At 44.9% G+C, this 18954-nt stretch overlaps 1 protein-coding gene across 1 annotated transcript in view; it reads left to right on the top strand.

The window, feature by feature from the left end:
• Positions 1-13194, top strand: part of SINHCAF (SIN3-HDAC complex associated factor) — a 154151-nt gene extending 140957 nt beyond the window's left edge. The window contains 1 exon segment of the mRNA XM_078647470.1: positions 13032-13194. Coding sequence (XP_078503596.1) covers positions 13032-13194 — 163 coding nt within the window.
• Positions 13195-18954: the final 5760 nt, after the last annotated feature.

Here is an 18954-nt window from a genome sequence, read left to right as displayed (position 1 = left end):
TTAATGAACGTCAATTGCATAAATCACTTCACAATCCACCGGGAGGTATTCACCGTCAAAAATCCCTGCATCCAGATACTGAAATGCTGCAGACACCTTGCTTTACTGGAAGAGGCTGACCAACTAAAAAGCGATTAGTTTTGCAAAATCTATCATACTACATCAAATTGAGTAAAGATAGGACATTGTTGTGCCTCTATTAATTATTTTAAACAAAATATGGCATATCCAAAGTCTGGTAGATGAAGAGGGAATTCTGATTCGATTTTAGGCAGGTGATACAAAAATAAAGTTGTTCTCAGATCTACCTGTGTTTAGACTGATGACAGCGCAAATGTCTTGTCTTTCTTTAACAGATGAATTGCACCAGATGAATTTTACCATTTATCCTGGTCTTCACAGACATGGCCTACAGAATCTGAGTACTAACAGGGTCATGAACCTTCTGACGGGTACTCCTGTATCCGACCTTTAGCGGATGTTTCACACTGCCTGCCGAGATTACATGTCCGTCATATGTGTCAATGGCACATCCTGTCATAAATTATTCATTACTTTTGTACTCCTTGCTATCTATGGACACTGAATGCAAATTCCCAAAGAGTTATCCGATCCCTCCTTCTTTTTGGAGTAAGTTGGCACACATAGCCTAAAATATATGATTTTCTGGCTGTAGGTAAGTTGCAGAAAAAGTACAGAAAAATAAGTCTTTTTTTTATATCTAGGATAACATTTAGATTCCCTAAATGTGACAAGTTTACTAAAGGTGGAGGGTAAAGCACTCCCCCAGAGACATACCGATCCAAGAATCCATCAGGCAAAATCAGAAGGATGAAACTTGAAACAGACTTTGGAAAGGGACTTAGGATAAATGTCTAGGTATCACTTTCGCTTGAAAAACTACGAATGCAGACTTGGGTTCAACTAAATTAACTACAGAGTAGCTGAGTTCTCCCACTTTATTTTTAAGAAACAATACGAGGACCTGAGGCAAAAATTAAAGTAATAGGGGTGCAAATCACTGGGAAATTCCAACACTGCAAAACAAATTACGGAAACTTACCCCATACATACACTGCATATCCTTAAATTATATTGTGAAAGCAAAGACGGACTACCCATCCTGATGGTAATTAAATGAAGCAATTGAGCATCTGCACTTCAGACAGACTGTTTTGGAATATGGTTTGCCACTTAAATGTACAAAATGCGTAACCCAGTTGCCTGATCTTTATAACCGAGAGCAGGGAGATTAGATAGATCTGTTTTATATCCAAGAATAATTACAGTTCATTCTTCACCGATCAGCCATATTGTATGTGTGCTTCCCTTACTCTCCACGTCATTGAGTACAACCCAGTATTATATAGTTTCTACTCTCAGAGCGGCACAGGGAGCCGAACACAATAAGCTGTAGGCCCATTCTACACGAAGGGTGCTCCGGCAGCACTTTTAGGTAAGCAAACAGGTTGAAAGGATGAGGGATTACAGAAGATCTCCACCATATACTGGGGCCCACTAATGCAGTTGATGTAAAGTTTATCAGGTACTTATTTACTCGTGTACATTAGAAGATAAAAGTAATTTCAATGTATACTCTATATTATAATGATTTTACAAGCTTTTCAGGAATTTCCTAAGTGCGAAGCATGTTTTCACAGCTCCACCTCACCAGCAATGATTTATGTTCATATTTGTACATTTCAGTACCTTAATATTTAAATAGATAATTTTTAAATCCATGTACCAATGGCTGCAAACAACAACATAATTTCACAGCACAAATGCCATGAGGGGAAGACTGTGCTTCCACAGTTAAGTCAAAACTACTTTGCCATTACTCACAGCAAAAAATATACTGGATCTAATTGTACCCTACAGGACAAGCCATTACACCCTGGACTTCAATCAGTCAATCTTCAATAGATCTTAACCTCCATTCATTCACAAACTGCATTTTTGTGGTACATTAAGTAGTACTACAGTAGTAGTAGTACTACTCAAGTACTTTTCACAAACCTTCATGCATAGACCTTTTGTTCCCCTTATCCTTTTAGTGTGGTGGTGATCGCACATGCTGGTATACGTATTTGTAGTAACTGTGGGTGAGACCAAGGGGTGTGTCCTTGAAACATGGTGAAAACTTATGACTAAATGGGAGGGGTCTAGGAATTGGTAAGGAGGGTTTTTTGGAGAGGCCCTATGTGAACATTCCCATGTACTGCGGCACACAGCCATATATATTACAAAAATATACAACATTATTTAAATATTTTATTATTTCAAATCTTAATGGTTATCATATTTAAAAAGAGATTACATTGCATTTTTTTTAATACATTTGATTTTATAAACACTTATTGTGAAGAATGAACGTGTTCTAACACTTTTATATTTTACATTCAAATATTTTTTCTTTTTTTCTAAATTATCAAACTTTATTAATTTTCGCTATATCTTCCCCTGCAGAGATCTCCACTACAGTCGTGAATATCTCCACCTAAGTGTGAGAAGTTAGTAGCAGTAACTTTACACTTGTAAATTTAGTCTGAATGGGTGGAGACAAGCTAGTCTACACTTAAGTGTAAATCTACGCTTGGAAATGGTGAAAATTAAAAATGTGTAAACTTACACCTAGGTGCAGGAGTAGCCTTACGTGTTGTGGGTTTGCCACTGTTGTTTATTTCTAACTTACTCTATTTCTTTCAGTGGTGTAATGAAAATTGAGGGGGGTCCACTGCAAAGTACATGCAGGGGGCTTCCTGCATTTCGGATCCAGTCCGAAGCTCTCAGGCCAGAGGCCTGCCAGTGCTGGAGGGGGTCCCCGGAGGTCAGGGGTCCACCACACCGCAGGGGCTGCGGGGGCTTTTGTTAAACCATTGCTTCTTTCCTCACACAAAACCGTATGAAAAGGGTATTATTCTAACCCAACATATCTTTTGAAGGTGCAGTGACTTTTATGTATGATTGCTCTTATATTCAGACTGTATTCATTTTCTGAAGTATCATCACTAACCGCAAATCTCTGGTTTACAATTCAGTTCACCTTATATTGGCTCCCAACTAACTAGTTCAAGACGTCTTGACTTGGGGCCATATTCTTGACTACGGTGGTGGTGGTCCGTGAACAGTCAGACTGGTGGTCCACCCACCATATTCTGAACATGGCGGTCGTACCACCACTGGACCACTGCTACCGCCGGGTATCTGCAATCCCTCGGCGGTGGGACAGCGGTCTGAGGCTTCAATATGCTGGTGGAGCCACTGCAGCACCGCCAAGCATATTACCAGTTTCCTTGCAGCCACAATTTTCATGGAGGTGAGTTGCCCTGATAACTGTGGCGTGAGGAAACGAACAAGGCCCTTCAGGGTACCCTGTTGCCTCCGCGCCAGGGGATGTTAGCAGGGAGGCACATGGTGTGTCCCCCTGTCTGCATGCTCCCCCTGTTCCTTCACGGCATAGATTTCACAGTCCAGACTGTGCAGGAACATGCAGTACATTGTTACAGCCTCACACATGAGCCTTAGCACAGCACTGCTGTCGGCCAGCCGCTGCAGGTCCGTCCGACCTGGATTATGGATTTGGAGGTCTTGGAGCAAGGTGATGGCATGGCGGCCTGCTCCAAGACTATGAAACTCATAATAAGGCCCTAAATGTCTGAATAAACAACATAGGGTCTGCTTATAAGTGATCCATAAATTCCGACCCTTCCAAATCCCCATTTGTGCAGGGGTCAGAATTCCAAGTTGAGTGGACTTTATCAGGTGCCATAAAGAATGCATCCTCTGATACATTTGACTGGTCTAACCTGGTTGAATTTAACAAGGGATACAATCACAGTATTTACCAGGGCATGTGGATTTTGGTGCTGTAAGCACCAACATCCATGTTAGTCACCATTACTAAGTAAAAACTTTGAACAGGCGAAATTTATCGAATTTGATAAAATCAGAAGCATGGGTATCAGTTTTTATTGGGTGGAATCATTACTGAATAGTGCTCCGGGGCCCCAGGTCATGATGGATTGAAAAGTTTACATTAGACTTCGACACTGGGATCTTCTCGGCACCATTACTTTTAATTGGTTTTAAGTTTATATTTGTAAATAAGGGTGCAGGAAACCATGTACTGGTCAGTCTTGGTGTTGTCTTTGAAGAAGCCTGAATTAAACGATAGCGGCATGCATTCGCAGAGCTCCTTGTGGGGTGGGGAAGGTGGGGTACTAGTTTTTTTTTTTTTTTTGTTTTTTTAGTTTGGTGGGGTGGATCCAAAAATGTCATCCGTTTCATGGTCCGGTTACAGATCACATACACCACATTATCAGGTTTGTGGAGGCATTGCTGCTGCACCTTCCCTAATACAGCGTAGGCCCGCAGAAGGCCCCTCGCTACGCACCCCCATATTTGACATTAAAGCTTTCTCGGTTCTTTCATGGAACATCAACGGGCTGGGGGACAAAGTTAAGAGGGGATTGGTGTCCAATATATAAAAAGGCTCCAACCAGACGTGGTGCTCCTGCAGGAAACACATCTTCAGGGGCCACAGTGCAAATTCCTGGGCCGGTGTGCTTACACTGCTTTGGCTTGCTACACATCAGGTTCTTAAGGCATGGCTATCCTAGTCAGAATAAAAAAAACCTTCCAGGTAGAAAACAGGTGGATAGATCCTTCCGCCAGATATGTGTTTATGCCTCCCCCGCCTGCAGGCCCCCACGGTGATGAAACTCTCAGAAATCTTGCTGGAGGCAAACTCCTCACTGCACACTGTGGGAGGGGACTTTAATGAAGTTATGGCACTAGAGCTAAATCGGACAGGGGTGCCCATTTAGCCAGACCCACTTTCCTGCTCTGTCACTGCCCTCAGCCTCTGGACCTGTGGCGCCGAGCACAATCCACTGAGAGTAGGTAGTATTTTTCTGTGGCCCATAGGGTGCTTTCGCACCTCGATTATATATTTGCCCCAGTGGGAGAGACAGAGGCCATACAGCAAACAGGATATTTGGCCCAGGATCTCTCTGATCACTCCCCACTACTGGGGAGGCTAGGATGGCGAGACACTGGGGCACAATGGTTTGGAGGCTTAATGCATGGGACCTCTGAGACCGGGAGGTGGCAATAGGGATACGAATAGACTCTGGGCTCTATTTTCAAGAGAAGGAAAGTTTTGTCCAGTCCCCGGTGACACTGTGGGAAGCATACAAGACTGTCCTCTGGAGGAAGAGGGTGTTTGAAGCATTCGAGAGGCTGGAGCACAAACTTCTGGAACTAGAGGAAGACCCTGGTCTGGAGATAGAATCCCCTAGGCTTAGACAGTTGCAACTATTAAGAACCAAATATTGTGCCTTGGCACAGGACAGGGCTAGGACACAGATGTCAGCAATGCTCCATAGCTGTACAACACTGGCAATAAAGCGGGTAAACTACTGGCACGGATGGGCAAGAGGGAAGATGAGGCCAGATGGATACTGTGGGTGGTGGAGCCCAAAGGTGAATGTTGTGATACGGACTACGCAATTGCTCAGGTCTTTCCCGTTACTACGAGGAGTTTTATCCTTCTCAGCCCCTTCATGACACACTAAGTATAACGCATTACTTGGTATCTATAGCCACCCCCGTACTATGCACGGAGGCATGCAAGACATAAGATGCCGACTTTATGTTGGCTTAGATCCAGGCTGCCACTGCTAAGCTGCGGTCCAATAAAACACCAGGCCCAAACGGGCTTCTTGCGGAATTTTTCAAACAGTATATATGGTTACTTGGTCCTCATCTACTTAATATGTTCCTGGAGGCTGGTCAGCAGGGCATTCTACCACTGGACCTTCAGTGAACGGTCATAGTGGTGGTACATAAAGAAGGTAAGCCCAAAGAGCACTGTGATTTGTAAAGTCTGATTTCCTTCCTTAATATTGAGGTCAAACTTTATGGCTACAGTACTGGCCACAAGACTTCTGCAGGTTATCACGCCCCTGATCCATAGGGATCAATCTGGCTTCATGCCCGGAAGGTCCACCTGTTATCATTTACAGAACATAACTGGCTAAATGTGGTCCGTGTCAGGCCAGAGGCAATGTCCTTCTCATGCCGGACACAGAGAAGGCGTTCAACGCAGTGGATTGGCCCTTCTTAGAACAAACCTTGGTGAAGTTTGGCTTCGATCACAAATACCAGAAATAGGTGGGGATACTCTATCAATCACCAGTGGCGGTGGTGCACGTCAGTGGGAGGGTATTGCCTGACTTCCCTATCTGCTGGGACATGAGGCAGGGTTGTCCCCTGTCCCCGCTCCTGTTTGCCCTTACAATAGAATCACTGGCATGCTTGGTTCGATACCACCCTGAGGTTCGGGATTTCCAACTTAAGGAAGTGGTCACAGATGAAGAGCAAATCTCACTATACGTGGATAACATCCTCCTATACGTTACTAAACCGTTGACGACCCTCCCTCTGATATTCTGTCTGTATGAAGACTATGGTAACGTCTCTGGGTATCGGATCAACTGAGGCAAGTCGGTACTCATTTATTTAAAAGCGCCGCTTTGCCATTCATTGCTGCCTTCTGTGCGCGTGATAGACGCTGCATTTAAACTGCACTTTATCATTTATTTAAAGCGCCGCCTTGCTTTTTGCCATTCATTGCTGCCTGCTGTGCGCGTGATAGACGCTGCATTCAAACTGCATTTTATCATTTATTTAAAGCGCCGCTTTTCCTGTTTGCGCGCATTTCCCCCCTCCGCCTCCATTTTGTCGGATTGTTGTTGTTGTTGTTCTGGTCATCCCGAGCCCGCCCCGCCTCCCAGCTGAGACGCCCTCCCACTGACCATATCAGCGCTCCACCATAGTAAAGCGCCGTGACTCGCTCGTTTCCCCTGGACTGAGTGGTCGCTCCCCAGTGTCCTGCTGCGTCACTGGTATCGTTGCTGCCTCGCTTTTTGCCATTCATTGCTGCCCGCTGTGTGCCCGATAGACGCTGCATTTAAACTGCATTTTATCATTTATTTAAAAGCGCCGCTTTGCCATTCATTGCTGCCTTCTGTGCGCGTGATAGACGCTGCATTTAAACTGCACTTTATCATTTATTTAAAGCGCCGCCTTGCTTTTTGCCATTCATTGCTGCCTGCTGTGCGCGTGATAGACGCTGCATTCAAACTGCATTTTATCATTTATTTAAAGCGCCGCTTTTCCTGTTTGCGCGCATTTCCCCCCTCCGCCTCCATTTTGTCGGATTGTTGTTGTTGTTGTTCGGGTCATCCCGAGCCCGCCCCGCCTCCCAGCTGAGACGCCCTCGCCCCTCCCCCTCCACCATCCATATATGACAGTTATTCCCGCGCGCAGCATTCACGCGCAGCGACCGCGCCCAATCCGCGCCCAATCCGCGCCGAAGGTGCGCCAAAGGTAAGCCCGTCTACGCCCGTCCGCGCCTGGACCGCGCCCAGCGCCAGACCCCCTGCCCCTCTCGCCGCCCACCCCCCCGCATTACCTACGATGCCGCCACCCTCCTAGCCCTTAACCCCGACCGCGCCCCCACCTGCGTCCAAGCCGCTCCTGGACGCACCCATGGACCTTTCTCCTGCTACTCCTGCAAATTCAGCAGCACCGTCACCAACTCCGCTACGACCACAACACAGATTCCCGACCCCAACCACCTAGAATGCATCCTTCTCAACACCCGCTCGGTCCACAGGCACGCCATTGACCTTTGGAACCTACTAGACACCATCTCTCCTGACGTCGCCTTCCTAACGGAAACATGGATGAACGCTTCCTCCGCCCCTGACATCGCCATCCCTGATGACTATAAGATCACACGCAAGGACCGCACCGACCATACAGGAGGTGGAATCGCTATCGTCCATAAGAAAACAATCCGCATCTCAACCAGCTCTGATGCCAACCTCGCCAACTCCGAACACCTTCACTTCCAGATCCACATCGACCCCAAGACCACACTCAGAGGCACCCTCCTCTACAGACCACCAGGACCACGCGCAAAATTCAGTGAAGACATCACGGACTTCATCACCCCACACGCGCTCCCCTCCAAAAACTACATCCTTCTGGGAGACCTCAACTTTCACCTTGAAAAGATCAACGACCGCAACACCGCCACCCTCTTAGACAACCTCGACAACCTCGGACTTAAACAACTGGTCACTTCCCCCACCCACATCGCAGGTCACACTCTCGACCCCATCTTCACCTCCAGCAACCATGTCTCCTTCAGCCACACTACGGATCTCCTCTGGACTGACCACAGCTGCGTTCACTTCACCTACAACAAGCCGAAACCCATCATCCACCTCCAACCAACTCTACAAAGAAACTGGAACAAAATCACCACAGAACAGATCTCCACATCGCTCCTTCAAACCTCCCCAGCCCTCTCTTCTAACGCCAACGAAGCCGCCTCCAACCTCACCCTTTGGTTATCCAACACCGCCGACACCTTAGCACCACTGAAAAAACGTCAACACAAACTTGGCATCAAGAAGGCCGCATGGTTCAACGACGACCTCAAGAAGTCCAAGAAACTATGCCGCTCCCTTGAAAAGGCCTGGAAAAAAGACCCATCCACCAGCAACAAGGACGCCTTCAAAAGCGCCATCCGTACTCACCACCAACTGATCCGAAAAGCCAAGAAAACAGCATTCAAAGATCGTCTTGACAACAACGCCCACAACAGCAAGGAACTTTTCAACATCGTCAAGGAATTTTCCAACCCCTCGGCCAACTCCAACGACATCACCCCCTCTCAAACCCTCTGCGATTCCCTAGCCTCTTTTTTCCACAACAAGATTGCTGACATCCACAACAGCTTTGTCAACCAACCCGGAAGCCAACCCACCCTACCATCAGCTGACCATCTTCCCCCCGTTAACACCCTTAACGCCTGGAAGCCAATCTCCACTGAGGACACCATCCGCCTGATGAACTCCATCCACTCTGGATCCCCCACAGACCCATGCCCTCACCACATCTTCAACAAAGCAGACTCCGTCATAGCTCCGCACCTCCGAGACGTCATCAACTGCTCCTTCAACTCCGCTACCTTCCCAGAAGACTGGAAACACGCTGAACTCACCGCCCTTCTGAAAAAACCAACAGCAGACCCCACCGAACTCAAAAACTACCGCCCCATCTCGCTTCTTCCATTCCCGGCCAAAGTCATCGAGAAAGCCGTCAACAACCAACTCGCCGCCTTCCTCGAAGCCAACAAATCCCTCGACCCCTCACAATCTGGCTTCCGAGCCAAACACAGCACTGAGACCGCCCTCATCGCAGCAACAGACGACATTCGAACTCTGCTGGACAATGGAGACACAGTCGCCCTCATCCTCCTCGACCTCTCTGCAGCCTTCGACACAGTCTGCCACAGTACCCTTTTACAACGCCTCAGAAACATCGGAATCCAAGGAAAGGCACTGGAATGGATCACTTCGTTCCTCACCGGAAGAACCCAGAGAGTCCGCCTCCCACCTTTCAAGTCCGAGGCCACCGAAGTCATCTGCGGCGTACCACAAGGATCCTCACTCAGTCCCACCCTCTTCAACGTATACATGAGCCCCCTCGCAGCCATCGCCCGCCAACACAACCTCAACATCATCTCTTACGCGGATGACACTCAACTGATCCTATCTCTCACCAAGGACCCCAGCACCGCCAAAACTAACCTACACGAAGGAATGAAAGAAGTCGCCGAATGGATGAAACAAAGCCGTCTGAAACTGAACTCAGACAAAACAGAAGTCCTCATCTTAGGTAAATCCCCCTCTGCATGGGACGACTCCTGGTGGCCGGAAGCCCTCGGAAATGCACCCATCCCGACAGACCACGCACGGAACCTTGGCGTCATCCTGGATTCTTCACTCTCAATGAACAAACAAGTCATCGCCATATCCTCTTCCTGCTTTAACATTCTTCGCATGCTCAGAAAAACATTTCGCTGGATCCCCTCCGATACAAGGAAAACAGTCACCCACGCTCTAGTCACGAGCTGACTGGACTACGGAAACACCCTCTACGCAGGTACCACCGCTAAACTCCAGAAGAAACTACAACGAATCCAAAACGCCTCAGCCAGGCTCATATTAGACATCCCACGCAACGAACACATCTCTGGTCACCTTAAAGACCTCCACTGGCTACCCGTCAATAAGAGGATTACTTTCCGACTGCTTACCCACGCACACAAATCACTCTACGACATCGGACCAGATTGCCTCAACTCTCGACTGTCCTTTTACACCCCCTCCCGACAACTTCGCTCTTCCAGCCAAGCCTTCGCCACTGTACCTCGCATCAACAAGACCACCATGGGAGGCAGATCCTTCTCATACCTGGCTGCCAAAACATGGAACTCACTCCCCGCTTACCTTCGCCTCACCCAGAATCACCTAGCGTTCAGAAAGCAGCTTAAAACGTGGATATTTGACAAATAATCCTCCTCCCCTTCCTAAGCGCCTTGAAACCCTCTGGGTATGTAGTGCGCTATATAAATGTTATGACTTGACTTGACTTGACTCTACCTTCCACAAGATGATATACACACTCATCGACTGCCCTGAGCAGAAGACAGCTTCAGGTCTTTGAGCATTTTTATGACACTGCAGAGAGATCTCTGCTTCGAGCGAAGTCTCGGGCGAGTGGCGCAAACATTTTGACAAGACAGGGAGAGGGAACCCCTCATGCGTATGGAGTGCATCGGCATGTTTAAGATGATCTCCCTCCCAAAACTGCGATAGGTTCTGCAGTACACATATTATCGGATCCCCTCAGAGGTCTTTACCAGATTGCAAAGTGACCTGCACACTTTCTTGTGGGTTGGGAAACATCCAAGAATTGCCCTGAAAACACAGCAGCATAATCCCTACAACAGGGGTTTGGCCCTTCCGGATCTAGAACCCTATAACTGGGCAACCAATTTGATTGTTGTTAATGATTGGTTGTTTGCCCCACGAGACCACATCATCTTTAGGCTTGAGAGGGCGCAATGGGAGACACAGGCCTGCTTACACTACTTGTATAGAGGAAAGGGAAGGCAGAGACTCCTCTCAGCCAACTAAGTGTTCATAATGGCCAAGGAGGGTGCAATAAAACACATGGGCTGGCATCGCAGACCCTTAAGGGAACCAACCCAATGAGAAGGGACTTGGCTCCCTGAAATACATAAACAATGGATATTTGAGGTCTGGGATCACCTTGGAATCTTAAAGGAAGTCGACCTGCGAGAGGGAGGCGACCTAATGCCATTCGACTCACTGCAACATGAGTATGGGATGAACAACAGTCAATTTCTGAAGTATGCGCAGGTACAGCATGCTTGGTGGGCCGCAGGGTTGCCTGTGGAAGGCTTACCTGCTTTCGCTATATAGGAAGGACGGCTGTTAACCGATGAGTTGGAAAGGGGTGCAGTTTGCCTAATTTAAAAAACCCTCAATAATAATATGCCTGACACTCGTAATCTGAGCGTGAAATGGGTAGATGTAGGTGCCCTGGAAGGCATAATTCGGGAAGCGGCCCTAATGCACCCATGAGATGTAGTAATGAAGTAATAAAGTCTAGACTACGCCTTATACAATTTAAAGTCCATCATAGAGCATATTATGATAGTGGAGATGGCATACCATGGGGAAAGCCCAAAACCCGCACTGTCTGAGATGTCACGGTAGGGAAGGTTCCTTTTTTCATACTGTCCGGAGTTGTAAGGCATTCCAGGCCTACTTTTCGGCAGCTATTGGGGAGCGCTTAGTAAAGTCCTCACAGTAGTAATCCACCCAAATGTATCCCCTTCGGGATCCCTAATGATGTTGATTTGCTAAGGACTAAGCTTCTGCCTAGGATTAGTGAAGGCCAAAAAGGATATAGCCCAGTACTTGGGGGGTGAGTGAGAGCCCGACACTTCAGGAATGAAAAAGGGGCATGGATATGTACATGGTGGCAGGAAAAGTCACATACATTGGCTGGGGCTGCCCCTGTAGGTTCCATAAGGTGTCGGGAGGATGCAGTATTACTCCCTGGAGATTCTGGGAGCTAGTGAGAGACAGAATCGAAAGGAGTTATAAGACAGTGGTGGTGATGGGACGGTGTACACTGTTATCATTGATTAGATACCTTCCTGTTTCTTAGCAAATATATTGGCTGACGGGTGTCTGGGTAGTGGGAGGGTGGTGGGGGGGGCAGTTCTTTAGCCTTACGAGGTCATTGTTCTTAATGTTTTTTTTTATTGCACTGGGGCATTTCTCCCGATATCCTGTACAATGCTTTTATTTTAATTGCCAAACAGAACAGATAGCCAGTCAGGTTTACTTTTTTATCCTTTGATCACACCCAGCCTGTAAGTACTGAATGATCAACTATTTTATTTTAGTTTTTTATTTTATTCGACTTTTTCATTTGATTCTTTGTATGTCATCAAAAGCACAGTTATCAAACAATCAAGAATGCATTCAGAAAACAATGTGCGCAATATATACAAGTGTTCAATATGTACAAAGTCAATACTCAGATTTCAGGGACATCAAAAGAGCATTTACAAAAAATAAATTAGTACAATACATAACAATAATTTTTAGATAGGCACCAGTCCTTCAAATTAAATACCAGAAGACAGGCGGACAACAGAGTTCAAAGATACTGCCTGCCTGTCTTACTGAGCCTGTGATTAGATACTTTTAGGATTGCACTACTAGGGGTAGAAAGCGTGGTATTATTTTTGTCCCTAGTTGCACCCTTCTTCTTTGTCACAGGCTCGGGGTTTATTTTAATTGCTGCAGCCTATAGAACATCTAACAAAAATATCTATAAAAAAAGCTGTCTAGTCTGAGTTGCTACATCTTCTTCCTTCTGCACATGAACACAAGCAGACTGAACCAGAACACACTATTAAAACCAAACATGCAAATAGTTAAGCTATAGACGAAGGACACAAGTTGATGAAGAAGGATGGCAGAATATAAAGTATAAATCCAAACACTGAACGTTTTCTTTCTGTTGCCATCACAACTTACAGTATTATATTTTCTTTGTTCTAGACAAAAGGTGTGCTGCGGAATTATTTACAAGGGGCGTTTTGGTGAGGTGGTGATAGATACGCATCACTTTAAACCGTGCTGTAACAGTAAGAAAGCCCTTGCAGAGACACCAGAGCCCACAAAGGCACAGTCTCCGTCGCTGTCCCACCACGGAGTGTGGTGACATCTTTCTCCAACCCCAAAGCAGCAAAAGTACTGTCTTAAAAGGAGCATTCTCTTTATATTTTCGAAGGGATAACTCCAATCACTCTGGGCATCAGCTATATCTCCAAAGGACTTTTCATCGTATGTGTATGTATATATGTGTGCATTGCTTTCTAATTAAATGTCCATAAAATTGAGGCCAGTTCTAAATGTTCCAATCTGATTCTTTAGCTAGACCTCACAAGTCAGGCAATACTTAGCAAAGATTAATGCTGCTGTAAAATGATTTCTAAAGGAAATGACTTTTTATACAAATGAATGAACTTTAGATAGGATGTGTTTAGCATAATAATTTGTATTTGCGTATAATTTAGCATTAAAGTGGACATTTTTTATAATGTATGTAAAATATTCAATAAAAATCCTTTTATTAGAACTATTGAGCTCAAAATAGCTCAAGGCCCAGCACAGAAAATGCTCTTTGTGTATTTTTTAACAAACCTTTTATGTTGTGTTTCTTGCTACTCTTTTCACCTTCCTCTCTCTCTTTCACTCTTCTTAGACTTCAATTTTCTTCATCCATGTATATCCTCTTTCTCTTTCCTCTTATCTTGCACCTATGTTCTTGGTTCAAATTAAGAAAACAGTATAAAACATTCTGCATGCACTAGTTTGATCAGCAATAGCCCAGGACTGGAACCTTATCCTGTGACAAGTTAACACAGGTTGCACAATACCCACTGCTTCCTTGACTGCCATAAATACTCTGCCATCACTACAAGGCGAATGACACCCCAGTGCAACTGCATTACCTATCTCGTATGTACTGGCACCCCAGTTTGTTACAGTGAACAGTTTATGTGAACAGAGAGCATATCATATTTAGGTAGCTAATTTCTCCCTTATGAACTATGATCACAAATTAGCTTGCCTTTATTTCTGCTAGACCAGATCCTACCTCTCTTATAAGTGTATATCAATATATATCTGATTGATCTATCTGCAGCTGGTCCTTTGTGTTGCAAACAGGGGTGTCGCTTTCTGTAATCTGAGCTTGACTACAGGAGTCCTACCCAATTGCTGGAAAATTGTGGTATCATCTCAGTTCTTAAGGGAAGACAAATAAGATCCCATTTAGAGCAACAATTGCTGCCTCATATCATTAAACACTGATCTTGGCAAGGTGCTAGAGAAGTTCACTGCTAGGCAGCTGGTAAATGGGATATCACCCAGGCAACAGCACAGAAGTGACACTGGTCACAGCCTTTGATGACATCAAGGTGCTTTCTGGACTTCATTGATAGGGTTAAAGTGATCCTATTGGATCTTTCTGCCCCCTTTGACAAGGCGACCTTGAGGTTTAGTCCATAACCTTGGGGAAATAAGCAATGGGGCCACGACTCAGAAATGTTTCATAATTTTCTTATGTGGATGTCTGCAAACCTTTCTTCTTTCCCTTTAGGGCATCATAAATTGACGTGGTTTGTGGTGTGCTGCATGCCTCACAGCTGTGACCTGTCATGTTTACCATCTGTGTGCATTATAGCCCCAGTCACCTTAGGTTCTTTAGCTGTAGGTCCTTACCATACTCCACTCATTTTTAGATTGGATAAGCAGCCTCTACTCTCAGCCATGGGACTGACGGATTATCTGGACGTCGTCTAGTTTTGGATGAGCTACAACTTCTAAAACCAGAAGGTGGAATAACATAATTTCTAACCTTGACAATTCCAGTGCCCAGCAGGACAAGGCTGTCTGGCCAGATTGCCTGGGTCTTACTGCCACACTGACGATAAATGTTAAGTATTTTTTTATTTATTTATTTTATTTATAAAGATTTATATAGCGCGAACATGATCCCAAAGGATGTCAGAGCGCTTCACAATTAGAGGGAAAGGAAGGTAATCATTGCAGTACCAACATCAAATAAGAATACCAAATAAAAAACAGTTACAAACGGGGTCAACAGAGAATAAGACAATAACTGGTACACAGCGAACTAGGAGGGGAGCAAATGATTAATTAAAGAAAAATAGCACCCAGCTCAGGACTTCAAGGTGTAAGTCCAATACATTAGAGCAGACGATCCAAACCCATTTATGGTAAGAACTTGTTCATAAGGAATCTTTTAACTTCCAAATTGAAAGCAACTGTGGAGGAAATTCTGCGCACTTCCAGTGGGAGAGAGTTTCAGATCTTCGGAGCAGAGCCGGAGAAAGCTCAGTGACACCTTTTCTTTTGCAAAAGATCTGTGGTTTCAGGAGGAAAGAGTTAGCACTTCTTGAAGGTCTACCACCTCTGGATAATTCTAGCTTTTGCGCTAGATAACTGGGGGTTTTGAAATGGAGGGCTTTGTGAGATAGGCAGGCAATCTTTAGCTGTATTCTTCCTTCGTAGGGCAACCAATTTAGGGATTATAGGACTGGGGATATGTGCGCATTTCTTTTGGTATCCGTAACCAATCTAGCAGCTGCATTCAATTAAGCCCTTAGTGGGGCCAAGGTGTATTTGGGGAGTCCACAGAGCATAGCACTGCCATAGTCTAGCCCCGGCAAAACAAGTCCTTGGATCACCTGCTTGAAGTCAGCTTGTGGAAGGAATGGTTTGAGATTCCTCAACAGGTGATTAGCTCCCATGCACACATTGCTAATATGATTCTTCATGTTCAGATGCTTGTCCAGGGTGATTCCGAGAGATTTGGCAGAGTCAATAACAAGGGGGAGCAGTTGAAGGCTGTGAGGTGGTTCACCCAAAGGTCTAACTTAGTGATGTGATTCGGAGGAGAAATGAGAAGGAAATCTGTTTTGGAGTACCCTTAAAACGCTCCACCGCCTCCATGTAGATAGTAGGATTAAATGTAGGATTTTGTGCATTGTTCACAATGCTTACTGGGGAAAAGGTCCTACATATTTGCAGAAATTGACAATTCACTACATCCTAACAAGAGACTTTCACTCAATGTCATCCAATCAGATAAATCCACAAAACGTCAAGAGGATGAGACAGAGCCCTGGGTGTAGAAACACTGACAATTTTGAACACACTCAACCCCAACCTTAGAGTTGAACCCAACCACAAGAAGTTAAGCACATTCCTGAAAACTATGCTTTTCATACGGAAGTCTTAGTTTAGAAGTGTCATTAAAAGCCACACATTTTATCAGTGGCCAGCATGTGCTTTTGCCTGTTCGGTCTAGTGGGAAAAGTTATTTGCTTTCTCCCCAGAACCATGGTCAGCGGTGTCGACTTGTGTGATGGCCAGAATTGTACTGCAATAGTCTCTAACTAGGCATGCTAGTGTACTTGAGTCTGCATTTACTTAAGTGAAACACAATGTGAAGCAAACGGTAACATCAATATGCACATTCTTTTAATGGCCTGCTTGCATAACATTAAATATTCTGTGTCGCACACGCGCAAACTTCAGAACATGTGGGCCTAGATGTCTATCCCCCACCATGTTCAGACCATTTCAGTCAGAATAATGCATGGCTTCTGGAAATTTGATCATGCGTTGGAGGTCCAGGGACTGCTGCCTTGGCTGGCCGTGAAACAACAAATTCACTTTACCTGCCTCCTTTTCACTTGACTTGAAGAGGCAGTTTTTCTTTTTGATTCCAGACACCAAAGCTGTAATGCGGTTGCTCTTGGAACTTAGATGGATCGGCAACCATCTTTCCTTTAAAAAAGAATCTGTAAAAATGTTCCTGTTTTGTTCATTTTTGTATGCCTCTGCTGTTAATTCTCTGGTCTCACTTTCTTTTCCCCTGCCTTAAGAAGCCTAGTGCTGTCCAATAATAAAATTACGAAAAATCCCTCATTAAATGGTATTGTGTCACCCTGGCTATCTGGCTTAGCAGGGGAGCACCGCCTGATGATTCCAGTACACGTCGGTCTGCTGCTTGCAGTTGAGAAAACATTTCTAAACATTCACTCCATTAACCTCAGCTGCACCAGTGGCACTACTCCTTCCAGCGGTAGCTCGCCAAGAGTATTACTACACGCCAGTACACAAAATTGTGCACAGATTCTCAGGGGCAGTGGGTGGCATTTGAAAGTGGTGGGGCGCAAAGTGATTTGCATACAGCACCGGAGCGCTGCGAGCGTGCCCGAACCCCAAAAGAGGGGCTTGGGGGGGTTACCCCCCCGCCCCCCAGAAAATTTTGAAAGAAAAATCGTGCATTTTCAAGCAAATTTGAGAAAGCAGGAAGGTTAATAAAGCAATTGTGAAAGTGCAGTTATTACATTAATAGATGGCATAACATAGGTAGCTGCTTATTCAGTATAACCACAGAGCTTCATACATTCCATCCTATTATGCTCTGGTGCTGAATTCAGCATCCCACACACAACTGACTGAACAGTAGACAATTGCTCAACCTCAGTGAATGACATAAATGTAAAAGTTCTATAGCTCACTCACACCCTCAAACACCCAAAATATAAACTGCAAAGAGTCAGTGGAAACTCAACTGCAATACTGTAATGGTCCTTTAATCCAACAGGTACAGTCACTAAGGACAACACAGAACAAATCTATAGGTCCATAGACCCATCAAAAAACAATTGACTACTGTGGCTTTTGTCTGTGGAAAGCCCAAACTGTGAAGAAAGCTAAGCATGCACTACTGAAACATCTGTGAGGCAGAAATGGCCAATACTAATGCTGATAACATAACACTTATTTACAACCCTGCTGTTTTACTATGTAACCTTTTTCGATATAGATATTACAAACTGCATATTTTCAAAATGTACATGAACACTAACTTTGGAATTAATAGTTTCTGAGTGGTAAAGACGGTCTTATAATCAGAGTATAGGGCCCAATCCAAAAATGTTTTTTCCTTGATTAGATATGTCATCCCCATAGAAAAGCAGAAATAATGCAGGAATAGGACAAGGGGGAAAAATGGCAAATCAAGCCAATAGAAACGAGAAGAAAGGTAGAAAACTAAGACATCGCCTGTATTTCCACAAAATCAAAAGTGCTTTTCTTGCCTTGAGATGAGTGTGAGATCTTTCAGAATCCATTTATGTGTCTGTGTCCAAGCTCCGGTGGTTTTCCAAAGTTGGCAGCATTTAGAAACAGGCTAAATTAGATTTAAGCAGTGCTTATAAAATAGTTGTGCATTTACATTAACATAAGAAAGGAGGCCAGGCACAATCATTTGGGTTTCCATTTGTGCCATACTCTGAAACTATTTCTTGTCAGTCTTAGAGGGTTCCAGTGTGTTTGCTTTTGAGTTTGCTTCCTTATAGTAAATCAATGTAATTTCTCTTCATCAATATGCAAAGGCAGTCTGCTTACAGTCGAAAGACATAGTCCCTGCAAAGAACTATGACTGACAAAATACACAAGCCTTGGAAAATCCAATAGGTCTTGCCATTGCGAACTCCTGGCATTGCCAATGCTTTTTGGCAATGCTGTTCAGCATTGGTAAAAAGCACACTGCATGCTACACCTACTGAATAATACAGGCACAGTTTTTTAAAAACATTTTTTGATCCAATATGGTGGACACTACATGCTAGGGTAAATGAAAAATAATATTTTCATTTGCGCTAAAGTGCATTTCTGCCAGTAGTGCAGCACAGGAGCCAAAGGGGGCTATCAAACCCTCCAAAATATCTAGAGTTTTTTAAAACAAATATTAAAATGAATGTAAGGGGTGGTCGAGCAATGGAGGAGTGGGTAGGGGAAGCAAACATAGAAATAAATAGGAGTGATGGGAGAATTGATAAAGAAGGAGGGGAAACGCAGCATAGAAGGGAGAGTC

Source organism: Lissotriton helveticus, chromosome 1_1 (genome assembly GCF_964261635.1).
Source record: "Lissotriton helveticus chromosome 1_1, aLisHel1.1, whole genome shotgun sequence".
Classification (NCBI taxonomy): domain Eukaryota; kingdom Metazoa; phylum Chordata; class Amphibia; order Caudata; family Salamandridae; genus Lissotriton; species Lissotriton helveticus.
The sequence above is the reverse complement of the archived record's forward strand: the minus strand, read 5'-3'. Positions and strand labels throughout refer to the sequence as shown.